General features: G+C 39.2%; 2 protein-coding genes across 5 annotated transcripts in view; one reads left to right on the top strand and one right to left on the bottom strand.

Moving 5' to 3' along the window:
- The window catches only part of adamtsl5 (ADAMTS like 5), a 46,129-nt gene extending 27,211 nt beyond the window's left edge, over nucleotides 1-18,918 (top strand). For all 3 annotated transcript variants that reach the window (XM_044356565.1, XM_044356557.1, XM_044356574.1), the window contains 7 exons: nucleotides 1,474-1,597; nucleotides 7,022-7,108; nucleotides 8,779-8,942; nucleotides 10,367-10,589; nucleotides 14,572-14,703; nucleotides 15,495-15,566; nucleotides 15,652-18,918. In XM_044356565.1, the coding sequence (XP_044212500.1) occupies nucleotides 1,474-1,597; nucleotides 7,022-7,108; nucleotides 8,779-8,942; nucleotides 10,367-10,589; nucleotides 14,572-14,703; nucleotides 15,495-15,566; nucleotides 15,652-15,986 (1,137 nt within the window). In that variant the 3' untranslated portion in view covers nucleotides 15,987-18,918. The remainder of the gene's footprint in view (nucleotides 1-1,473; nucleotides 1,598-7,021; nucleotides 7,109-8,778; nucleotides 8,943-10,366; nucleotides 10,590-14,571; nucleotides 14,704-15,494; nucleotides 15,567-15,651) is intronic.
- Nucleotides 18,919-22,106: 3,188 nt separating this feature from the next.
- serinc4 (serine incorporator 4) overlaps nucleotides 22,107-26,858 on the bottom strand; it is a 34,682-nt gene continuing 29,930 nt past the window's right edge. For both annotated transcript variants that reach the window (XM_044356593.1, XM_044356584.1), the window contains exons 8-11: nucleotides 24,157-24,283; nucleotides 23,823-23,935; nucleotides 22,673-22,826; nucleotides 22,107-22,579 (exon numbers count right to left, since the gene is read on the bottom strand). In XM_044356593.1, coding sequence (XP_044212528.1) covers nucleotides 22,372-22,579; nucleotides 22,673-22,826; nucleotides 23,823-23,935; nucleotides 24,157-24,283 — 602 coding nt within the window. In that variant the 3' untranslated portion in view covers nucleotides 22,107-22,371. The remainder of the gene's footprint in view (nucleotides 22,580-22,672; nucleotides 22,827-23,822; nucleotides 23,936-24,156; nucleotides 24,284-26,858) is intronic.

The following is a 26,858-nucleotide window of genomic DNA, read 5'->3' as shown; positions in this document are numbered from 1 at the left end:
TAAACCCTCATACAACCAACTCAGTTATTATACAAGATGGCGTTCATGTCATCTGAAAACTCAGTCAGATGACGTGAACACTCTCAAGTCCTGAACACAAAGATGGAGTCTTCCCGGTCCTTCTCATCCATCTGACATAGCGTGAACATGGTATTAGGTACAGCTGTGATTTGAGCTAAATGCTTAAACATCAGTATGCTAACATGCTTACAGTGCCAATGTCAGCAGGTATAATATTACCAGGTTCACCATCTCAGTTTAGCCTGCCAGCATGCTAACATTTGCTAAGTAGCGCTAAATGTAACTAGTTTTGAAGGTGTTTGGTCATACACAAAAGGATAAAAGCGATAAAAGTGGTTAGAATTTATCTTCTAGGGACATTGAATGTCTGCACCAAATTTTGTGTTAATTCAATTCAATAGTTGTTGAGATATTTCAGCGTGAAGTGGTCGACTGATTCACCAATGATGTCATCCTAAGAGCCACGCCGCTAGTGTGGCTAAAAAGCAGCAACGCTCACATATGAGAAGCTGAAATCAGAGAATATTTGTATTTTATTTTCTTGACAAATGACTTAACAAATTAATAAATGATCAGAGTTGTTGTCAGTTATTATTCTGTTGATTGAATTGATAAATCAACTAATTTCCTTTAGCATTTGTCCAATCACATAACAAAGATGTGAGTAGATCAGCTGCTCAAAACCACCTGAAGTAAAGAAATTAGCCCTGAAAGCTGCAGACTGAAAGAATCACCGACACCAAACCATTTTACAGTCTCAAAGTCACATTAATACAGATGTTGTTTCTTGCATGCTTGGTTTTCTGGTGTTTTGCAGGACTGAGGTCGCTCCCTCAGTGGGGCCCTCGTGCACTCTGTTACCTTGTCACCAAGGATTCATTTCCTGTTGTGCACACAGGATGCTCGGAGTGTTTTTGTATTTTTAAGGGGCTTAAGGGGCTGATTATAGGTTCCCTAGATTGTTACTCTCTTGCCTGGGAACCTCCTCCTTGATTGGTTTGCTCTGCAGAGCGGTAGATGAAGGCCTTGGAAGAAAGCAGCCACTGTAATCTATCTAGCAACAAGATTCTCCACACATCATAAACCATCCAGCTCTTCCTCCGTGCTCTTTGCTTTGGCATTTTAACGTTTACAGAGACATTGCTCCTACCCGTCCTCCCCTCTTGAGGCCCTTAGCTGCTGTTTTTTTCCCCAAAGTAAATGTTTGTGAGGAGGAGAAATGACAGGGATAAGCAAATAAGAGAAGGAGCGAGAGAGTGTGTGTCCTCTGGAGTAGACTTTAAGGTGCAGCAAAGACAAAACGAAAAGAAAGGTTAAAAAGTTGCCAGGGCTCCTGTCAGAAAATGTGTGAAGTGGGAACGCTGCTTCTCAACACGTTGTAAGAGAAACAAGTCTCAGCAGAGACATGAAACTTCCTAAATAGTCGTGTGCATGTTTGTGTGTGTCGTACAGAAGCCCGGCTGTGACTCCATCTTGGGTTCGAAGACGCAGGAGGACGCCTGCATGGTGTGTGGAGGACAAAACACCACCTGCATGCACCACAAGAGTGTGTACCAGAGCAACGGTCTGGAGGCAGGTAGGATACACACACGCACACACACACACACACACACAAACACACACACACACACACTATTACATTACCTCCACGAGGAATCAATTGAAGCAGTTTCCAATCAACACGACCAACACGATGTCAGGATAATTCCAGGCACTACTCGTGTTTTTCCCTCCCAAGTGTTATTAGTCATTCAAGTTTAGTCAAGAGGTTATTGTTCTCCGATAAAGTGAACATTAACCACGGTAAAAAGTTGGCCAAACAAAAGCAGTTGGCTGCTTTCCATGAAGAAATTGAACTAACAACAGTTCCTGTGAAATTACATATGTTAAGTTTTCTGGAAAGGAGGAGGAAGAACGCAGAGTTTTTCAGGCCAAAGTCAAGACTCCAAATGACATTCTGGCTCGTCGCCACCAAAATACTTTGTACCTACGTTGGCACCTGCAGTACAGACACTAACATTGTTTCTGTCTGCACATTTGCAACGGTTTGTTTCCATTAGGGAAAAAGAAAAGATGTAGAAGAAGAAATATGTCGGCACCTATAAATAGATTACTTTTATTGAATTGGATAATAGGTTACCGAATACACAAGCCAATGAAAACTCTTCTGAGTCCATGTGACTTTTATTTCGCTTGGAAATGTGCAGTATAAACCAAAACCAAGCAAGCACAAAAGTTCTACAAAGTAAGCATTTTATCTATTATCTATAGGCAAAAATCCTAATAAACACACATGTAGTCCAAAGTATAAGAGAGTATATTTCTGTACCAAGTGATGACAGGAGGATTCATACTATAATATATTCCAGTGCAAAAATGCATCCATCATGATAGACAAGAACATACTCTGACTGCATTTACTCTGTATTACAGTTCAGTTTGAAACATTTCTGTCAATGCATTGATTATTATAACAAATTGTTATACGGTCAAATTTGAAAGAAAAGCCTCTGTTCTTTGAGGTGAAACAGGAAGTCTAGTCTTTACCTGCAGCAGATAAACGTCTGTGGAGGAAAAGATCATTAATGTAGTTCCTGGGATCCTTCTATGCCTCCAATATTATAAATACAAATAAACATAAATTTCTGCTTGGCACAAAATAGTTTGGGAAAGTTGTAGGTTGCTTATTGAGACGATGTTTGCTAACTAGAAAGCTACTTGACACCTTGCGAGCATTGAAACACCTGCAGCAACAAGTGAAAAAGACGAAGGGGATATTAAAACTGGCAGCACAAACTCAGTTGTGGCCTATTCAGCTTTTTGGAAGACTTTAATGAGGATTATTCTAGGAAAACTAACCCCCAATAACAAACAAACACATACATGAACATTAACACTTATTGAAGTCATCAGGTAGATAGATAGATAGATAGATAGATAGATAGATAGATAGATAGATAGATAGATAGATAGAAGAAGAAGGTTTATTTATTTATTGAATGGGACAGTGTGCAGTTTGAAACATTAAAGATACACTGCACCAGAGTTAGCTTGAAGCTAATTTGCATCTGTAGTCCCCAACAAAAAACATACAACAGCACAACAACAAACAGTAAAAAGCAAAAAAAACCAAAAACAAAACACACAGAACACACCATACAAAATACACACAGCACATCAAATACACCAACAATGTCAGTTAGAAATAATGTAAACTAAACTCAGCTGTGTGACTCAATGGTTACACAGCTGAGATAGAAAACAAAAATTCAAGTTGCTATGACTAAAAGCGAAACGATGTTATTAGTACCAAACTGTTGATGCTGGTCAGAGGACAGGATGTGCCTTCTAGGTAAAGTATTTATAATTGGTGCAGAAAAAAAAAACAGAAGATAAATATATACATTAAACGAAACAAACACAAGTAGATCACCCTGAGAGGTAAGAAACATGATGTGCTAAATAGGCTGATACGGATAAACACTCATAAGTAGCAAAAATACATAAGTATTATGAGCTTGATGTAGTTAAAGTATTGCAGTAAAAGTACATAAGTATTATGAGCTTGATGTAGTTAAAGTATTGCAGTAAAAGTATATAAGTATTATGAGCTTGATGTAGTTAAAGTATTGCAGTAAAAGTAGTGGTTTGGTCCCTCTGACTGATATATTATTATATATGACATCATCAGATTATTAATAGTGAAGCATCAGTGTTAGAGCAGCATGTTACTGTTGTAGCTGCTGGAGGTGGAGCTAGTTTACACTACTTTATATACAGTTAGCTAGTTTAGTCCAGTGGTTCCCAACCTAGGGGTCGGGCCCCTCCAAAGGGACAGCAGATAAATCTGAGGGGTGGTGAGATGATTAATGGGAGAGGAAAGAAGAAAAAACAAAGTTCTGATACACAAATCTGTTTTCAGTTTTTGGACTTTTTCTCTAATCTTTGATTTTTGCTGAAATATTGGATCATTTGAACATTTATTGAAATGAAAGCATGTGAGAAGTTTAGAGGGAAAAATCACTATTTGGTGGATCTGTTAACAACTCATAGACATGTGAAATGTGACCCCGACTACACACTGCTTTTTGTAAGACGCCAAAAGCCAAAAAGGTTGGAAACCACTGGTTTCATCTTTAACAATGTGTTGTATTTTAAAAGCTTGTTATATTATCCATTGTGTCAAATCTTCATCTGAAAAGTAACTTAAGCTGTCAAATAAATGTAGTGAAGTAGAAAGTACAATATTTCCCTCTGAAATGTAGTGGAGTGGAAGTATAAAGTAGCCTCACATGAAAATACTCAAGTAAAGTACAAGTACCTCAAAATTGTTCGTAAGTACAGTACTTCAGTAAATGTACTTAGTTACTTTCCACCACTGCTCAATGTTTTACCTTAAACATTTATAAATGCGAGTCTGTCATTCTCACATCCAGCCTGGGTCTTTGGGTTTCTACCAGTCGACATTGAACCAAGATGGAACAATGTTGGCAGTGATTTAAGTTCACAGAAGGGAAAGAAAATTAAATTAGCTTTGATCAAGATGGGACAAAAATTGCATTTAGATCCTGTGTTGCCCTCTACTGAGAATTTAATCAAATTGTGAGATTTAACACATCAAGGACACACACATACACATGAACAGAAAGTACCCAGCACCTCTGCGGGCTCGGCTCTGTGTGTAGGCAGAGCAGAGCTGACAGATGGAGTGCCGGCCATAATGGCTCAGATTGAGCAAGAAGAAAACAGGCTGATAATGGTTGCTTTGTTTGGGCGACTCAACGGCCTTGGGAGGTTTTCTCTCCTCCTGCAGCTGCGTTTCCCAACGAAGGGAGAACCGATGGAGGACGGCGGCAGGAAAAAACGCTCCTCGCAAGGTCAGACTGGCCTTGCGCTCATCGCTGCCTGTCTGTAACTCTGACATTTTGTCTTCATACAGCTGAGGCTCCGCAGACAAACCTTGCGCATAGTTTCTCTCTTAAACCGGTAAGCAGGAGCAACCAAAGTTAGGCGCTCTTCAAAAGCTGTGATGAATGCTGTTCATCCAGCGGCTGCTTTTCACTCCAGAACAGCAGGGGAACCATAGAGCTGTCCCAGCCTCCCCTTTTTTTTTTGTTTTGGCTCAGGAGTGAAATATCACTCTCTAATGAATGGTTGTGATTTCAGCTCATTCACAAATTGTCTGTCTTTGTGCTTGTAAACTGATCTTGTAAACCATTAATCACAGTTAATCGTTAACTGACATCATAGATTCTGATTGTTTTATAGACGATCAAGACTGTAATGCAAACCGCGACCTGTCACAGCCTGTGTTTGGCAAGATCTATAAAAAAAAAACAAAACAATTATCTGATTACTGATCCAGATTGTTTGTGAATTATTGATCAATTACTTATGATTGAAAAATGACAGATGATGATTTTGTGGGCTATTCAAAAATTAACTCGTAATATAAAGTACACAGAACAAAAAGAAACCCCTGAACTGTAATAATGTAATAAAGTAAAATGTTTAGAGTCATGCAGCTGTTGTTGTTGTATCCACAACTTTTCAGAGATCATTTATTAATGTAAAGGAGTTTTTTTAAAGAATTTATTATCAAATAAATACCCACCATGTGCTACCTACAAGTAGCTTTTCACTCCTCAAATTAATTCACTTAAATTAACAGATTTTTTTGGCAACAGAAACAGGTAGTGAACACAATATTGACATATCATTACATATTAACTTGAGATTGATACTTGTTAGCACATAGTTGGTTATTTCCACATCCAGCAGTTACGGAGCAACATTATCATTCATCTGAAGTCGTGTTTCTGTCCACCTGGTGACTCTAAGTCCAATATTCACTCTCTTTTAGCTCTGTTTTTGTTCTCCACCAACTTCTGAGGGAAATATCTGGCTCTTTAGCTGCTAAATGCTCCACTATGTTCATCAGCTAGTACTACAGCTAACTGTGTCTGTTTGCCGTTTGGTGCTTAGCAGGTAGTGTACAGTGGGTTTTTGGAGATTCTTCTCTGAAAACAGCTGTCTGCTGCGTCCCAAAATGACGCTATGAGAGTGAATCAAAACAGTAAAGTTGCAGCCGGACAGATAAACAATGAGCTGAAACTCACTATAAAGCTCCGTAAAGCCGAGCGAAGTTGCAGAGTCGCTGATAATTCTCTGTAGGTTCATCACTATGAGCCACAACCAACACTTTACACACATTTCATACGTTGTTATGATAGAAATATTGATTATGGCCACTTGAGAGAGTTTCTTTTGGAAAAACCATAAATCACTTTAATGTTCATGGAAGACGATCCATGTTTGGGTTCATTTTGTGGTTTGGTGGTGTGTTTTTCTTATTTGATGCTTTGAACATCACAGATTTATAGTCTAATAGGGTTCAAGTTTTCTTTTTCCAAAAACACTGGATACTACACTTCCCATAAACCAATTTTATCGTCTCTTTCATTAAACCCTCCCTGCCTATTAAACGCTTAAGTCTTTTAAACTATACACCCCCAGTTTATAAGTCAAGCTTTCTGTTAAAAATGTGTCATCTCCAAGACAAAACCAAGATTAATTCCTTCTAATTTAACAAAACTCCCTCAGAGCCAGAAGATATTATTCTCCTTATGACTAGTAAGTTGACTTTGACATGTAAAATGCCTCTTTAACAACAACGATGCTCTTTATTTTGGGTTTTATACATGACTTCTCATTCTGTTTGACCTCTCGAGGTCACATCTCAGCGTCTCACACTGTAAACAAAACATTTACAGTCAACCTGTAGTTTGAACTTTTAATGTTCACCTTCATTTAGATTAAAATAACTCGACTTTAAAAGCCATCCGAGGCTTTTCTCTCTTTGGCTATCAAGTTGTTTTTGATGCAGTTCATGTTCCAGGTTGTAAAAAAACTGACGTTCCCTTTAATCATGTGAAGTCATTAAAAAACAGGAAACTTAACTTTGGATCCAAGCCTCTAACTGAGTGTCTCTGTTGGCCAGGCGGACCTTTCGGATACAACGAAGTGACCATGATACCAGCTGGAGCCACTCACATCCGAGTCACCGATAACAGCAGGAATTATCTAGGTAAGATTCAGCCTGTCACATACGTATAAACACAGGCCACCTGGTATGCTGTTTATATCAGTTTCAGCTCTCTGCAGATGAGGGCACTTTGTGTCACTGGCTCCATAGTTACAGTGTAAATCAGACACTTGAAATTAATTCCTAGACTATTACTTCCTCTCCCCAGAGACAGGAGGGGCTCAGCAGTTATTTCCAGGTAACATAATAACAAAGGGCATCTATTCTCATCTTTGTTTATGGGATCAAAATAAAACAGGCCCTGAAATGGCACACACTGTGGTCTTGAAAGGGAAGCTAGTAAAGGCTTTTATCTGGCAACTGGGGCAAGGCAGGTGAAAGTACTTGTTTCCAGTTCATGTCATGGAAAATCCCTCTCTAAGTACTGAGGAGAGACAGCTGCCTTATATAGTCAGATGGCATATTTCTATCTCTGAGCGCCTGCCTTTAGCTCAACATGACCCACTGATATGAGGAGCAAATTTTTGGCATTAAATGATATGGCTGGTAATTATCTTGTCAACACATATCATATGCAGAGCTATAAACTAACAATGACTTGAACTTCTTTTAAGTGTCGTGAGTGTGTGTGTGTGTGTGTCCAAACCCTGATATATCTTATTTTTCTGTGCCGTAGACCTCTGTTGTTGTCCAAAAACTATTAAAAATAAGTCAGTGAGTCACACTGTTGCATTGGATGACATGCTCCTTCATCATGAAGAGTTTGGTCACGTTAGTTTGTTTAGAAACGGCTCCAAAGACTATTAACAGCATCAAGTTTTCAGTCTCCAGAGAGTAGTTCTGTGTAAGGCAGATGCTATTGAGCATGTGAGCAAATGCGGTTCTGTTTACAGCTTTTGCTAGCTTGTTGTGCTACATATCATCGTAAATTCCTCAAAGAACTTCAGTACAAATCAAGAGGTTGTGATGTGTACTAGGGGTGTGCCCGAATACAAATATGTGATTCAGCAAAGCACAAATAGTGGGTTTCTTATGAATATTTGTTTCATACAAATATTTTAAAAATTATTTGTTTTCGGGAAGAAAAAAAAAAAGTCAAATACCAGCATGCAGGTTGGTTACATCTCTATCTCAGTGTCTCTCCTCTGCTCCGCTGTGACGTCTATCAGTAGGTCTCACTGCTACATGACGCACATTTCCTAATTTGGACATCACTCCTGGAGACACTAATAAAAACAAAGACAGTATTTTTAGGCCTCTTTCCACTTTTATTCAAATACAAATACAAATAATTTTGCTGCCTCAACAAATACAGATACAAATACTGGGCCCTCTGCACATCCTTAATATGTAGCACAACAAGCTAGCAAAGCTGTAAACAGCGCATGCTCAGTGGCGTCTGTCTTACACAGAACTACTGTCCGGAGACTGAAAACATGATCACTGTTACTAGTCTTTCGAGACGTTTCCAAACAAACTAATGTAATGAAGGTCTATGGCACAGAGGAATAAGATATATCAGGCTTGGATACACAAACAATACTTGTTAGTAGGATGAGTTCATTGTTGGTTTGGCTCTGTACATGAGATTTGTTGACAATAAAAAAAAATATAGAAAATCGCCAGCGTTATCCTTTAACTCATAAGAAATATTTAACTCAATATCAACACTGAATGACACCAAACATGTCCTTCCTTCCTTCCTCCCTCAGCCCTCCAGAACGGTCGCTCCCAGTTTGTGATCAATGGTAACTGGAAGATCAGTGTACCAGGGGAATACAATGTAGCCGGGACGAAACTGCTGTACCGGCGCTCAGCAGACACCTGGGAGAGCTTCGAGGTGCCAGGACCCACCCAGGAAGACCTGCACCTCATGGTGAGAGTCCCTGAAGACACTAGACCAGGGCGGTTTCATCAACATCTGTTCTCAGGAGCTGGAACATTTAACGTTCTTTTGTTAATTTTAACGTAATTGTAAAGTCATATAATTTAAGTAACTTAATTGTAAAGTTTCGCCTGTTTGCATGTGACCTGTATTTTATATTAAAGTCAGGCCGGACTTTATTGAGCCCGTCTGTCTGTTTACTCACCAGACACCATCGAGCCAGCCAGACAGGCACCAATGCCAGTAAAAGATTAACACGTTCTCCTTTCCAACATTGTGCAACATATTGTAACCCTTAAGTTATTTGGCTTATCTTAAAGCATTTCATATAATAAGAAAAAAACAGGTTTGGATAAATAATTGATAGTTTCCATTCAGGTTCTGTGCAGGTATTTCAACCTGGCGTTACTACCAAACAGCTGTTAACTATTGCCTCCTTCTGAGATACTTTAAGAACAATAAGAACATGAGTTTCAGCTGCGTTCTCTTTGCTTTACAAAGCTTTTTTTGTGTGTAGGGATCGGTCCTGGGATTCATTGCCTATAATTTGTCGTAGTGCCCTTTTAGCTAGCCCTTAGGGTTAGGGTTAACTTAATCCTTAAGCAGAGGAGGTTGTCTAAAGTTTAAACATCAAACCCCAGGACTAGTCCTCAAAAAAAAAAGCTTTAAGCTCAGAAAAAGCAGTGAATGTACGGTTCATTTAGCTGCAATACCTTCTTGTTCATCACTCATGTATTTTAGTTAATCTTGTAACCCTTACCCCACCCATTTAGGATTAAAAGGCAAGGCGAGTTTATTTGTCTAGCATGTTTCAACCACAAGGCTTTACATGAAACATAAAAGACATTAAGATCAGATATAAAAGAAACACAAGAAATTGTAAAAAGACACATTTATTTAGGATTACAGATACAGTGCAGGGATACAAGGACAAATATTAGACAAAGGACACCTGGACCAGACTCTGTAACGCACAGAGAAAATCAATTAAATCAAAAGTTATTTCTCGACCTTGGAAACCACGATTGGTAAAACAATCTCACCATGATATCCGATACAATAATAGCTACAACTGAAAGCTCCAGAAAAGCCACTAAATGGACCTCATGGTAAGATTGTTTTGTCAACTACAGAGGAAATAGTTAATGCGGTTATAAAGACATGAAAGATGTTTTTGGTTCTGGTCTGATGGCAAAATAAGGAACAGAACCGAACAATGTAAATGTAACACTACATGTGATTTAATTTCAGTATTTTGTCAATATTGATGCATGCATATAATGTGAAGATATATACAAAGCTCACACTGTACGCTGCACTATCAGCTAAAATGTGAAAGCAAATGGAAACAGATGAAAAGATTCAAAGCCTTTTCCAGGCCGGTCTAGATGTTTCCATGTGGTCCTTGTTTGCAGGTTCTGGCAACAGACAGAAACCCGGGGATCGAATACGAGTACTGGCTGCCACCAGACCAGTACGCCCTCTACCACGGGAGGAGGAGTCCGCTACGTCAGGCTCACCACACTGCCAGCTACCTCCCCTGGGACCAACCCACCACTACAACCACTACAACCACCACCACCACCACCACTACCACCACCACCCGACCTCCCCCTGTCACCACGCGGTCCCAATGGTGTAAGCTTCATTTAACCACCTTCAAGTATATTCACAGATGAAAGCAAGAGTTTAAAGGACAAACAGAATTTAAATTAATCAATTATCTACACACCTGCATGTCAGTCAAAACTCTGCTGATGTTGGGAAGAACTGAGATTTCATCAGTTCTTCACAGCAAACCACTAAAGCTAATGAAGCCTTTTTTTTAAAAGCTTCAAACATAGAAAAATGTCTATTAAAGTAAATAATTAGTTAATAAAGTTAATTGCTAAAGAGGCATCCGACAGAGCAAGGAAGGCAAGCGGACAGACAATGAGACAGTTTCAAACTAAAAGGAAAGGCGAACAGTAAAATGATAGTTTACAAAATAATCTCATCACAGGGTCCATTAGTAGCTGTTCTGGATCTTTTGATTGTATCTCACTGTCTTCATCAGCAAAGACAGTTGCCCAGCTGTGATGGAATTGTTGATCTTCAAATTTTCATTTGTCTGAGCACCCTAAGGTCTTTTCATACATGTAAATGTAAATTTAAAGTGTTTACTACATTATGTCCTACATGCCGACAGTCATGCTACAGTATCAAAGGTATAAAAGGAGTTTGGCTACTTGAATTATGCTGCAAGAGCACAGAGAAGCTTGGATTAATCTGACCATTTTATGTCTGATTTTGGAGCTATATAAATATGTCTGTTATCATCAGTAGTTTGGGAGATATAAATTTAAAGACGCCCTATGGGGTTTTCTTGTAAACAGAGTTTATGTTTATATTCCATATTATCATCAAAACATATTGTGTGTATCCTTGAAGTCTAACAAACATTTCCGTCCTCATAAAACATTTGCAAAGATGATTTTTTTTTCTTTTTAAAATTGAAACCTGCATTACTCAGATCCATGTTTGTGGTTGCAGCATTACTGCCAACTGCAGATCAGTGGGAAACCATTAGCAGGAATGGTTATCAGGATCCACTCATAAAAACAGTGATCCGTAGCGCTACTAGTGTCTTAAGAAAAAAAACATTAATTCAGTTTCCTCAAAAAAGGCCTTAGAAGGTATGAATAATTCTCCAATTTAAATTACAAAGATCTTGAAAATGTTTTCTTGCCAGCTGTAGACAGTAACATTATTTTTTGTACATCACTTGAAGGTTGTCGGGAGACAGGAAGCTCTTTTATTATTTTTTATGGAGATTCAGTCAGCAAACACTACTGGTAGCTGCAGTAGCTAAAAACTCATCCACTGAAAACTTAAATCAACCTAAATTGATTATTTTGTAATTGATTAATCCATCCAGCAATTTTCTGCTATTTGTCTGGGTCCAAGTTATGTTAATTGATTATATTACTAGGAATTATTATTACATACAACTGGGAAGTACTGACAAAATGTGATATAAATGTCAATAAATTAATGTACTTACTAAATAATTGTAGGCCTTATCGTCCCAACCTGTTTTTTATTCTTTGACCAGTATGACAGTGAAAAAGGTGTTAAATTGCCTTCTACGTAGTATTAAATAGGTTTTAAATTTAATTTAGTGAACACTGTAAAAACACTGTAGTGGTCAAAAACTTCACAAGGAACCTTTAACAAGTAACTTGTCTGTTCTGCTGCTTTAAGACCTTTAGTGGAGTTTCAGCTGACATGTAAGTAGATAATGACTGAACCTTAAATTCAAGGTGAGCGACTTCTGTAAGAACCATATAGAACCGAGTTTATCAGCCTCATGAAGGCGTTTTATTGCCTGTACGTGAGAAGACTTTGACCCAAAGTCTGTAGCAGCAGCAGCATCGTAATGTATTTCTCCTTTAAGTAGAGTTGCAAAGATTGATAGAAAATTAATCAGCAACTGTTTTGATAATCGATACATCTTGATCAAATTGAAATCCATGCACACAGGTGTTTCCAGTCATGTACTAATAAGAATGATAAAGGTGTAAGCTTTCCAAAACTAACAAGTTGACTCTAAATGAAGAGGAGAACGAGGGAAATGTCAATCAATCACAGTCTGTACACGCCCCCCCACACACAGCCCTGAGAAGAAGTCCAATCAGGCACAATAAGTGAAAACACCTGTGTGGTGGACGATAAGCGTTCGGGGGCCTTAAGCGGTCCATCTTCTGACCACATTAAAACACAAAACAGGAGTCTATCTGCCGGCTGACATGGTGGCTGCTGCTGAGGAATGCGGTTGGTTTATCTCTCATGATAAGCCTGCAGTACATATGTGCTGAATCTGTCCTGACCTCCTTAAATACTCAAATTCACATGGAAATATGCACACGGCCCGAGGACCTGTGCCTTCTGTTGGAATACATCCAACACTGTAGCCTCTCTGGAAATATTTTCCAGCTGGTGGATTCACGCCGAACAGAAATTGACTCTTGTTGTTTCCAGAAATAGTGTGTTTACTGTTTGTTAGGTAACATGGTGATATTTCCAATTGTTGCATAGTAATTCTATATAATCGACCCTGCTGACAACAGGAAATTATACAAATTAATGCTAATTTAGCGCATATTTTCACATGATATCCATTGTTGTAAGATTGTACTTTCACTGTTATACTCTGCATAATGTTTCTGCTGTCATCGTTGAAATTAAATTGGACCTTTGCTTTTTTTAAAGTTCATTTTCTCACTTTGCCCTGATACCGTCCACCGAGCCAGATAGTTGTGGTTTCATCTGTTGAGGTTTTTTTTTTAAATCTAAATATCCGTCTCTGAGATTTCTGTCTCCTCTCAGTAGAGTGAGAGGTTGATGGAGTTTAATTTGTGGTGCTCAGAGCATTGAAACGTTGACAATGATGTGAAATTTTGAAATGCTGTTTTATTAACTGATTATTTGACCGACGGAAAATGAATCAGCAGCTATTTTTATAATAGAAAAATCATTTTAGTCATTCTGTTGCTGGACGCAGCTTCTCAAATGTGAGGATTTGAAGATTTTCTGTGTCATGTATGTAGTACATAGACAGTAAAGTGAATTTTTTTTGACTTTTTGACTGTTGATCACACAAAACGAGACATTTGAAGACGTCACCATGGGATCTTTGAAATTGTAACGGGCATTTTATGAAAATATTATGAAAATATTCACAGATTAATAAAAAATGCTACACATTCAGACGCTATTGTAACACTCCCATACTTGGATGTTGCCTGTGCATTTCATGGATAGTGACAGTTTATACTTTAAACACACAGTCTTTCTTTATAAATTGAAAAATTATATTGATCTTGCAGCTTAATGAAACATTAAACTATCGCTGGCTCGAGAAGGGCTGCAAATTTCATAACAAGAAAAGTTCTGAGCAGTTACGATGATCTTAACAGTGTGAAAGACTCGGGATTGTAGCTATAAATGCAGGGTTTGGGATGTTATCTATTTTTGATACAACATATTTGTTCATACACCACAGGCATTTTAGAGAGAGGCCTGCTGTTTCATTAGATCAATATGTCAAAAAACAAAGAATTTCCTGTTTTTCTCAGCAGCATTTTCAATAGTTTGAAAGTTAAATAGGTTGAGGAAGTGATATGAATTCACTGGTGCCAGTACAAGAGCATTAGTTGAATCCAACTGAAATCCTGTTGCTTAAGTGCGGCCGAGCTAACAGATACATTTTAAGGCACAATACAACACAACATGAAGCAGGTTTTAATTATCTACAGCAGAAGAAGCTGGCCTTTGTGTTTTTCTTATGATTTATTCTGCTTTCATAGTCGTGGTCAAGTGTTCACAACAACACTGGCTCTAAGCTAATGCTAACGTAACATTTACTGCTCAAAAATGATGCAGAAGATCAATTTCTTGTGTACAACTGTAAAAAATATCATAGCATATCATTTTAATATTATTACCGCTAACTCACAGCAACTCATGTTGAAAAATTCAAACAACTTGCTTAGATTAAAGTTTGCTTTGAGAAGATTAATGTAAAAAAAACAAACATTACAACATTGTTGATGACAGATTGTGATTTGTGTCTCACTAGTTTTAAAGCCTGTGAAGCCGCCGCGTCAACCTTCCCACCACAACCGCCAGCAGCGCCCTCACCAGCCCATCCTGCCCCGCCTGGAGCGGGAGGACAACCACAGAAACCTCCTGCCTCAGCCTTCACCTGGAAGTATGTTCACCACCTCATCCCAACGTATCACCAACTTCCCAGCTAACCACAACCTGATAAAAAAAAAACTCTTCATCTCAGATTTGGGGTTTTATTCAGAGTTAGGAAAGTGATCCAAAGCAGTAACTTGATCTTAATGATGTCTACAGGTGCTGAACACAAACATACTATGTGCAAATAAGACCTCTTTATAATTATTACATGGACCAACGGGGCTACAGTATGCTAGCTAGGATGGTTCTAGTTTGCTAGCTTGCTAGCTTAGCCAAAAACCTAATTCTCACCTCATTATTCAGTCAATTAATTCCTGTTAACCTATATGGGGGAAATGGTTAACGGGTTACAATTTGTAGTGACTGATCATCCTGGTGATGTCATTTTCAGACCGCACTGAAGCAGTTGGCGGCTAACAGTCGCTAGGCTAATGTTTGTCATGTTGTAGACTCAAAGGTCAGCCTCTAAACACTTTGCTCATAGAGACTGAGGACAATCTCCCAAGTTTCATTGTTAAAAATGGGTGGAAACAATTAGAGACTTTTAAAAAAACCTGCATTGCACCAATCAAAGTCTTAAAAGCAGCCCTTCACATTGGGGCGGTGACATGTGGTTCACTACGGAAGAGAGTGGAGGGAGAGCATCATTTCTAGTAAGGTGTGTCCTTGAAAAAATGTAAGGGGCATTATTTTTCCGACTGGCACATAAGGATGACATCCCTACTCTAATTCCTATAAGTCCTCTTTTTATATGAAGTCTATACTTGTGAGCTTACTTCTGCTCGGTTTATCCCGCAGGGCATTGTGGGAAATGTCTGCGGGTTAAAGGTCGAAGGGAACGCCAGAGACAGTATTGCAAGAAGGACTTCGGTAAGTCTGAACCTTGTAGCTTCAATGTATTTAAATAACTTGAATGAATGAATTGAAATATTAAAATATCTTTATTTCCCATCAGTTTTCCGAGGCAGAGTCCTCGGGAAGCTGTACACAGGCGAGGAGACGCGTTATGACGTCCAGATCCTCCACTCCTACCGGAACCGCTTCCGCCTGGAGCACCGGGAGTTCCTCTGGGTCCCTAATTTGTGCGACTGCCCCCACATGGAAGAGGGGCTACAGTATATACTGATGGTGCGTCGGCACATTAACTATGAGCACACGCTAAACCGCATCCTGCTGGAGGAGGACAGCTACGTGGTGCCGTACTCACCCAGAGAGGACGAACTGGTGCGACCGCTCGAAAGGCTCTGCAGCAACAGAGGACCCAAACAGCGAGGAGAACCGAGGGGATGAGTGTGTGTGTTTGTGTGTGTGTGTCTCTCAGAGAATAGAGCTCATACTGAAGCTTTATTTACTTCCAATGTTTCATTTCTGGACCTTAAAAACATCACGCTCCGTGGGATCTAAGCGATCCATGTGTGATGAATTCCAGAGTGGCGTCACTGGAGAAAGATGACAGCTGGACCGTGGACGGACACTTTCAGCTTCATTTGAAACTCGCCACATTAAGAAAACCAAAAAGACTCCAAGTTTATTTAAAAGCCTCACCAGCTTACTGTACCATATAGAGCACTTTAGGTGGACACTTGTGCCCACCTTTAAACACATACCAAAGAGAAGAACATTGACTGAAATGGCCTTTTTATTATTACTGTTTTTCAACAGCTCATTTACTTTTTTATATCAATGAAATTTTTCATGTGTTGTTTTTAAAGGAAAAATCCACCTCAAAACAGCAGGTTTTCAATGGTTTTCTCTGCTTATTCCTAAGACTAAATGGCCTAAATCTCCTTGATGTCAGATATTTCCAGCAGCTCAGAAAGACTTAAAAGCAGCAAATGTTTCAGCGATTCAACATCAGGTTTTGCTGTCAGTCCTCCAGAATTAAAGAGTGAGGCCTTCTTTCTTGAGCCAACACGTAGCTCTGACTTTCACCAATCACACAAGAAGAAAATCCATCGAGGAGGAGCTGCAGAGACCAATAAAGTTGCAGAGTAGGAAGGGTTATTTTCAGGGGTGATTTCCCTTTCAGAGCTCTGGAAATACAAGTCCTGTTAGGTGACTTACAGGTGGAGCACTTCCAAGGCTTTGATGGACATAGAGTATCCATTACCTGCACCGTTAACGATGAGCAGAAGTTAAGGATTACGCTTTGTAGAAAGCTGATAAATCACTCAGCAGTATGAGTTACAGTTAGCCAACTCACGTGGAACGGATCATGATGTGAAACTAGAATACTACAGTGTTGATATTTGGCATCGAGGCTCTGACCTCATCATTCCCCACAAAGGAAAAAAAACATCTCCTATTGGAAATGTAGACTGAGACCCTACAGGTGGAGGCCGGGTATTTCAAATGATGTAGGTGACAGCATACTGTATCTTTCAGGTGAGCAGTGTGCAAGCAGGCATGCAGCTAAAGAGTGTTTGGAACACTGAATGCTTAAAGGATTTGGTTGGAAATAGAAAAACACCAGCTAAACATTATGAGAGTCTTGGATATAATGTATGTTGCAGCGTGAAGAGTACGCCATGTGGGTGTAGTGGTGACTGGAATTGGCAAATCCGTTTTGGATGAATTCAGCTGTTTTGCTTCTAATAGACATTTTTCACAGCAGACAGGCAGGAAAAGCACAGATGGAAATAATAACATTAATGACGGCTGCATTGCATTAAGGTCACTCTGCTATTGTGCACATTCACTCACTGACATTATTATTATTGATATTATTATTTACACCTGTGCTTTTCCTGCTTTGACCAAGCAGGTATTTCCATCCTTTTTCCCAAATATGATCACTTCTCATCACTTCTGTCTCCAAAAATCCAAGATGGCTTCAAAACAGGAGTCAACAAACCAACGGGTGACGTCACGACGGTTACGTCCTTTTTTTTTTTTTTACAGTCAAAATGTCTGCCGAAAAGGGTTCATTGTGACAATTAAGTGTTCTGAATTTGCTACAGCTGTGAGTCACACTCCTCTCCATAGCAATGGCAGCTGAGGCTCATGGGTAATGTAGTGTTTATGCCATTTTCTACACCAAAATGACAGAAAACAACATAATTTCTCATAAATAAAGTGGAAATAAATAAAACAATGGCAACAACATAAACCTGTAGTGTCATTAAATTATGCAGGAAACTCCTGAGTTTCTACACTACAATACCTGGGTTTTGGTACAGATACCAAAATATTAATATGTTTCTCTACAAATTCCTTTTTCTGCACCACAGACACGTTGTAACTATTCTAACAGAATCTAACTCTACTATCACATATCATTATCTTTTAAATCAATTCTGGGAGGCAAAATTAAAAAAATAGAAACATGGATTTGCCAAAAGTTGCCAAAATTATAATTCAATGATCACAAAAATACTGAACATTATAGACTGACGTCCAAACGCAGGTTTTGAAGGTGGATTTTTCTTTTATCTTTAACTCAAGATATAGTAACAACATATTGCTTCACAGTGTATTTATGTATAAAAATAAGCTTAAACCATAACACATTACTTGTGTTCACTTGTGTAACGTCTTTCACAGTGTTTATGTTGCTCATTTGTGGTATTCATTTTTTTTCTAGTGTGTTAAATCAGGTCTGTTTTGTGATGCTTTACATGAAAGAGAATATGAAATATACAGTATTTTATTGTGTGGCACTGATTAGCTACAAATATACTAAAGTATCATTTGACTATAATTATTTTTGAGAACTTGCAGTCTTGTCGGTTGACTTCTGTGCATCGTGTAATGTATTTGAAATATCACATTTCCTGTCAAACCTCATCTAAATGTGCCAAAAGAGTACGGATGATAAAGATCCGCTCTGCTTAATATAGAGTTTTTATAGGAGTTAAAAAAATATCAACTATTGTAATTGAATTTGGACTGAAAGCTGTTTACACACGTTTAAAGGCGCCTTTAGACTGTGCAACAACGATCGTTTACTGCATGTCACATTGTGTCAACTCAACTCAATGCAAATAGTAAAAAGTATATGAAAGCAGAGACACGTCATCATCCATCCGTACTGCTCTTATGTTTTGAAAATGTAGCAAGTTCACACAAACTTCTTTTTCCTTTTGCCTCCATCTCTTTTTGTTTGTGTGTACCATGGATGTATTAAGGAGAACTGGATACCACGTTCAAAGATGGCGCAAATTCATTCCCTATGAAAACTGCTCAGTGGTGTATGAAGCAGAATAAAAAATAGTCTGCCATGTTTCGGCAGTCGTCCTCGTGTTTTTGGGCCCATAGATTGTTCACAATAGAGTCCTTTTCCACCCGAGCTGGTTCAGAGTATGCTCGTCTGAGACTTCTGCTTCCAGATGGCTCTCTGCTCTCTTGAATGGGATAAAATAATTTAACCATACCACTCTTTTAGACTTTCCAAATGTTATCAGACCATGTAACAAGTCATTTTGTGGGGGGTTGTGACACCCGTTTTACCATCGCTCCTTTTCCAATGATTGAGTATGGGAAAGATGCGTTTTGGGCCAGCGTGCATCACGTGACGGACCCGGAAGTTGTAATTACACAGTTTGGCCACTATGTCAAAGTAGCTTCGCAGCCTGGCGGTGTTCCTGCAGACATGCTGTTTGCTTTCTAAACTGCTGTGCCGTTTATTCTGCGTCATCTCATGTCATATTCTGATTGGTTGGGATGCAGACGTGGGTCGTAGCAGCAGTCACATTGTGAGAATTTATTCCTAAATTTCTGACACTGTGAGAAATTTGCTGTCGAGTCTCATCTAAGACCATTGTTTTCGATTTGACCACATTTCTCTCACTGTCGTCTCTTTCGTCTCAGAAAACCCAAAATCACACACTGTTAAAGAAGCCTGAGGTGATTCTCGCTATTTATGAACAAACCAGACATGAGAACAGCAGCATTTGTAAGAAAACAATGTATTTACAAAAAAAAGCTTCACATCTACAACAAAGGAAACACGATACTAAAAGTACAGATAATAACAACTGTATGTTTTATTTTGACTGAACCAAATTACTGCTCATCAACTGTAAGAACGTCTTCACACATTCAGCTCAGTTTCCCTTCAGTAGAGGACGGGGGGGGGAGGGGGGCTATTTTAGATTTATAACACAGTTCAACTCGGCGTCTTGCAGACACGACTACTTCATCTGAAGGCATGAGATAGAAATCTTCTATCCCTTCTGGAGTTCAGATTTCTTTTTTTCTGTGTTCTTTGAGCACTCCAGGTTTCAGTTTTTGCTTTTTCAAAATTCAGTAAGAGATGCAAAAACATCATGTAAACAATAAAGTCACATTTAGATCTATTTGGACTATAAACAGTACTAATGAATAGAGAAGTGAATGATGTACCGTAAAGCAACAAGCTTGTTCCTCATTGTGAGTCAAATGCAAAGTATTTTTTGCTCCCCGATTTAACAAATCTGTTATGTTGACCTTTGAAGAACATCATACATTTCAGTTTAGCTGCCTCTCACTTTGTCAGACCTTCTGTCACTGAGCATCTAAAAATCAATCCTGTGAAATGATTCAGAGAAAATACTGAAAGAGAATCTGTTATTCCCATTATCTTGGACCATTCAGGTTTATTTAAACACACACACACAAAAAAACCCTTTCTTTGGCTTTGGACCATATAAGAATCATAAGCTGCAAGTTTGTGTTTGTGAATGAGTTAAAAAATGCAATTAAATTGGTTCTGACTTTACATTTTCTGGTTTGTAAGTGCTAGCACTAAATGAAATAAAGTTCATGCAATTATTCTGTGGAACTACATCGATTGTAATTCATTATTGTTCCGGCAGCTGATTTTAAATTAGAGTTTTGTACTATTTCGTAGTAGTAATATGGAGGATCAATATTTAACAAATTGAAAAGTCCCTGATAGATGTTAAAGGAACAGTTTGACATTTTTGGGAAATATGTTTATTCACTCTTTTTTGCTGAGAGTGAGAGAAGATTGATAGATCTATAGAAGATCTATAGACTGGAGTCGATTAGCTTAGCATAAAGACTGGAAACAGAAAGAATAGCTAGCCTAACTCTGTCCAAAGCTCCTCTAAAGCTCACAAATGCACATGTTTTATCTGGTTACACAAACAGAAATGTAAAATCGACAAGTTTGGTTTTACAGGAACTTGTGTGCCGGAGTTATTTTCTTGATTGACTGAGCTAAAAAATCGTTCTAGAACAAACCACAACTTGTCGTGTTAATTAGTGAGCTTTAGAGGTTTTAGAGTTTAGAGAGTTTAGAGTTTTTTCAGTTAGGATAAAGCCAGGCTAGCTGTTTCCCCGCACCTCTAGTCTTTATGCTAAGCTAAGCTAACTGACTGCTGATGGTAGCTTCATATTTAGTGTACAGACCTGAGAGAGGTATTGATCTTCTCATCTAACTCTCAGCAAGAAAGCAAATATGCATATATGCTGCAACGATTAGTCCACTAATCCAATTGCTCATTAGTTTAGTTATTTTAATGATCAAATCATTGTTTTAGGCGTTTTTTAAGGAAAAATGTGCTAAATTTGCTGGTTGCAGCTTCTCAAATGTGAGAATATCAGGCTTTTTTCTGTCATACATGATAGATGAACTTAAAATCTTTGGACTTTGGGCTGTTTATCAGACAAAACATGACATTCAAAGATGTCACCTTGGGCTCCAAGAGTCTATTTTATGACATTTTATAGACAAAACGATTAATTGAGGAAATAATTGTCAGATTAATTGATAATGAAAATAATGCATATTTCCCAAAATGTAGAACTATTCCTTTCAGGCACCAAATGCCTGAAGGTTCTCATTCAAACCAAACATTTCAGTCTGTGTACAAAGTATAAAACATCAATCAATAAGTTCATTTTATTCTCCCACTGATGATTAAACCAGAGAGACGTCTGCTGTAGTGTTTGGTTGAACAGAAAACCTTCACACATGGTCGGACGCCACCGGCAATCGGCCTCAATTTTAAGTTCATTTTTATAATTGTAACATTTTTTACAATGTAATTATTCCTTATAAAGGTCACAGATGATGCTATTATCAATCAGCTCTCTGTTTCCAACTTGGGGGAAAGATTTGTTCACAACCAACAACTGCCTGGCTAAGATCAGAAGACAAACTGGGCTTTTTGTTTGAGGCGGGAAAAAAAGTATTTATCAAAAATAAATGAAAAAGCGATAGGGATGAGTGCCTTTGTAGCAATATTACAGCAAATATCTACAATTCCTTTTTAGTTATAATATTAAAAGTCTAAATACAGCCAGAAATTTAAAATATTACTAAAATTAAAAAGTAAAAATTCAGAAATGTTTCCACCTTTGCACCTACGTCCTGTAATTCCCTCAATAAACAGAGTGAGAGTTCACCCCTCCTGATCCCTTTGGCAATTCATACTGTAAGCGTGTTTCAAAACCACAGTCAAGTCTTCATTAGTGGTTTAATTTCACGGTGCGGCGCCGGTGACATCAGGGCATCACCCACTTCTTCACATATCAACGGGGCACCGACTCTTCTGATTGGTCCCTCTCACAGCGCTGTGAGTCTTTGACCCCTGACCCCTGTGACCTCCATTCCTGAAAATCCCCTCCTGCGCGGGGGGGGAACCGCTGGGAGGCTCGGAGTCATCTGACCTCTCGTCCGCATCGCGCCCTGTCGGCCTCCCTCCTGCCAGGCCCCTCGCAGAGAGTGTCAGACGCTGACGGTGACGTGACGGGAGGATGCCGAGCGGCGTTTGATGCGTGAGCGGCGAGGTCTGGATTCATTCTGACAGCTGCACAGAGGGCCCAGCAGCAGCCAGAGGTAGAGGATCACACAGGCCCAGCAGGACGACATCTTCACCCAGAAGGTAGACCAGCTGCCGTGGGTGAAGGTGGTCTCCAGCACCGCAGACTCATAACTGGGAGGACGACAACGCAGTTTAGCTACTGCTCAGAAATCAGAAATATAAGGATGAGAACAACATCTGCGTTTGGAAATGTCATTGACTGACCTGAACCAGTTAGTGAGGGTCATCATGACGTACAACGAGGCCAAGAAGAAGACAAAATGGAAGAAGAAGTAGCTGTAAGCAACTCTCTGGGTCTCGTTGTGGATGACCTTCTGACAGCCTTTGCTCTCGTTGTCAATCACAAACTCCTCCTCAGCTGAAAGAGAGACAAATTTATAAGTGCGAATGTCTTTAATAAAAAGCTCAACTCCAAATAAAACTTAATCTATGAGACAAATCATCGCGACCAACATTAAGAAAGGAAGCCAACATTTCCAACAACAGATGGAGAACATCTTAATGAACTGCTGGACCAGAGAAACAACGTTACCAAGCAACAGTTTTAAAATAAATAGAGATTAGTTAATCTATTACTTTGTTTGGAGTACACTGTCAGACTTAAGAAATGCAATTTTACTTTTGACTTACTGCCCATCTGTTATTTTTTATTATGTTTTTTTTAAAATAATCTTTGAATATCCAGTACATTTTTTTGTTTTTGTTGCTTTGCTATTGAGAGTTTATACTTGTGTTTTCCTCAGTTTAACACAAAACACAAGACATTACAAACTAAAAATTCAAAAAAAGGGGGGATTTACTGTATATTTGTAACACCAGAACAATGGAAATTTATACAAGAGCTCTTCCTGCTTCTGCTATAATACAAAACAACATATTTCCCACCAAGCTGCTTGTCTTTTTTCTACCTTAATATTAGTGAATATGCACTTTACTGATGTAAAAACACAACACAAAGCACTGTTGAAAGGTCAATTTGTAATCTTAGAAAAGTACTTCACCAACAGCATTGCACTCCTATAACATTGTCGGACTTATGATGGACAGTTTTTTTTTCTAAAAAGGATCGAAATTGATGCTGCGGAACCAGAATTGTTGTCTTTTTTAATTCCATGCGTTCTTCGTCCTTATCACAACCAGGCACCAACATTACCCACGATGCAATCAATTGACATAACTTGAGACAATTTATCATTTTTTTCCCACAGCTCCCTCTGGAGCCACAAGAGCCTTTATAGTACTTTTTCACATGTGCGGTAGTACTCCCCAACACACCTGGAAACAGACCCTGATGTGTAAAATTGACCTATAAAATCGTTGGAGTTCCCCCTTTAAACTGCATCTCGGTACAAACCTTCCTCTTCCTCGGGGCAGCAGAAGCAGCAGGTGGCTTTCTGGAACTCGTAGCGGTAAACTTTGATCATCCAAAATGGACCAAACACCTCTGCCAGGTAGGAAGCTTCATTACTGTGGAAAAATTTGATTTGAGCACATTTATTAGCACAGAATTACTCCTTTCAAGGATATAACTTTTAATTGAATGCTTAGGTTCAAAATTCATGAACGTTTGATGTGGATTTTATGTTGTATCATGGTAAAGTAAGGTAATTTTTTTTGTACACCTCACATTTTATAGAGAATTTACATCCATACAGGACGCTCTGTTGAAAGATAACATGATTTCTTACCATGCAAAGAGAACGCAGCAGTACATGATGGCAGCTCCGATGATGGCGACGGCGTTGCCCTCCTTCTGGATGTCATCTTGTCCCACAGATGGGTAACAGACGGTCATGTTCATGCCCTGATACACAACTGACACAGAGGAGAACACAGCAGGTAAATTCAGAGTATCACACACAACAAAACTGTCAGTTTTTTCAATTTTTACGCCAAGTCTCTTTTATATGGATTAGTGGCAATTACTGTTGTTTTGAAAGGTGAAATCAAATGGATGTACATGATACTAAGATAAAAAATATGGTATCGGCCTCAAAACAAAAACTGAAAACATCTTTGCAGCCTGTAGCACCTTTCAAGTTCATCAGTGTCTCGTTGTAAAATCCTTGCTGGAGCAAAATGCTTTAATTTGGCTGATTTTAGGGGGAAGAAATCGATTTGTTTCATGATACAAAACAGTGGCAACATCTGTAAATGTGTGAGTAAAACCACCAAATGTAGTGACACAGAGAAGAAAGTGATCCACAAAAATATGGACTGAATTTATGTACATTAATTTCAATTTAACGTGTTTATACTGATGCACATTTGGCACAATTTGAAATTAAATGCAGTTGTTTTATATCAAATGTTATATTACTGAAATTAAGAATAATCCACAAACAAGACTAAAGGCGTTTTCAAACCTATAGTTCATTCGCTCTGGTTCCAAGTGAACCAAAATGCTTCACTAAAAGCTACATGAGAACGTTCTCTCCATTCATTGGTCAGATGTGTCGGGGGCGGGAGCAAGAACGTAAACACAGGAAGAAGGTCCTGAAGAAGGTAATCTGGTCAAATACAACAATCTTCGTTGAGCTAATCCAGGTTGGACCTCATTTAATTCTCTGGCTAGCAGTTAGCAACAGTTCATCCGCATCCCAGCATGCAAAACACACCTGGCGATGAGAGCCGTTTAGCTGGTTGGGTTGGATCGAGGTTGGATCACTTTCCCACCACAAATGAACCGCTCCAGAGATTGTTTGTGGTCCGCATCCGAGTGTGACTACTGTGATCAGATCTGTTCAAATGAATCGTACTAAAACAAACCTGAGTCTAAAATGAGCCGGAGTTAACTTTATTTATTCACCCACAACAGGAGTCAGTTTGGAGATTTCTTTGACATTTTCTTTTGTTAAGTCACTTTGAGTTTTGTTTTGTTTTTATGTCAGAGCTACAGAGAAATTTTCCACATGCAGGACAAAAGCTGTGTCACTTTCTTCATTGTTTCTCCTTCGTCTCATTTCCTGGGAAATTCCTCTCTTTCTTGTAAAAGGGGCCTCGGCTGCACACTTTCTCTCCTGGGACACTCTCTCTCTTAAAGACTCACCCTCTGGACTCTTTCTGGGGCGAAGGCAGAGGAACACAGAGCACTCACAAATATGTACTGTATGCACACACATGCACATGCATGTGCACAAGCTCCAAACTCCCCAAAAACACACACACACACACACACACACACACACACACACACACACATACACACACACACACACACACACAAATCTAGTCCAACCTCCAGAGGGTCGTTTCAGCCGGCTGTGGATTACTGAGAGAAGTTATGTGTTTGTGTGTTGTGGGGAAAAAAAGGAACCTGAGCTCAGTGAAAACACTGGCTAATTACAGGATTCAGACTATATTACACACACACACACACACACACATACCCACACGCACACACACACTCAGGTCAAGAGTCGTCAAGGGAGAGAGAACATGTCCTGCTCTTTGAGTTGTCTCTTTTCAATTGCACTCCAGACTAATTCTTCCTCTAAGAAATGTAAGGATTACTGTGTGTGTGTGTATGTGTGTGTAGGTGTGTGTATGTGTGTGTAGGTGTGTGTGTATGAATGTGTGTGTGTGTGTTTGTCATGGTGAGGTCATAGAGCAGAATAAGCCTTCCGGGGACAGACTAGGCAAACAAAGACCTAAGAAGACAGTAACAAGGATGGATCTCTTTGTATTACACACACATACACACACACATACACACAAACGCACACGCGCACACACACACACACACACACACACACACACACACACACACATATCCCCTTTGGAGACGTTGCCATGACAGGTGAACAGACCCTGAATTAGAGCAACTGAGGAAGGAAACACACTCAGCAACAGTAGGTGGAAATCAAATGTTACAGAGCAGTCGAGTGTGTGTGTGTGTGTGTGTGTGTGTATGTGTGTGTGTGTGTGCGTGCATACGTGTCTTTGTGTGTGGTTCACGGTCTGCGTTGAAAAGGTGTTTTTATAACAGGCTGAGAGTGCATATTTTCTCAACAAGTTGCTACAATGTCCTGCACTGCCCGGGGACTCTCACACACACCTACTGTACACACACACACACACACACATACACACACACACACACACACACACACACGTATAGTTTGCCTCTGTGCATAACAGCATGTTGAAGGATACGTCTGGCAATTTTCTATGTTTTTCTTACTGTGAACAAGTGTCATGTGCAGAGCCAAACCAACAATGAATTGATCACCGGGTGACATGTTCCTATCATCATCATTATTATTATTATATATGACATCATTAGATTATTAATAGTGAAGCATCAGTGTTAGAGCAGCATGTTACTGTTGTAGCTGCTGGAGGTGGAGCTAGTTTTCACTACTTTATATACAGTTAGCTAGTTTAGTCC

Source organism: Thunnus albacares, chromosome 1 (genome assembly GCF_914725855.1).
Source record: "Thunnus albacares chromosome 1, fThuAlb1.1, whole genome shotgun sequence".
NCBI lineage: Eukaryota > Metazoa > Chordata > Actinopteri > Scombriformes > Scombridae > Thunnus > Thunnus albacares.
This window is presented reverse-complemented; position numbering and strand designations above follow the sequence as displayed.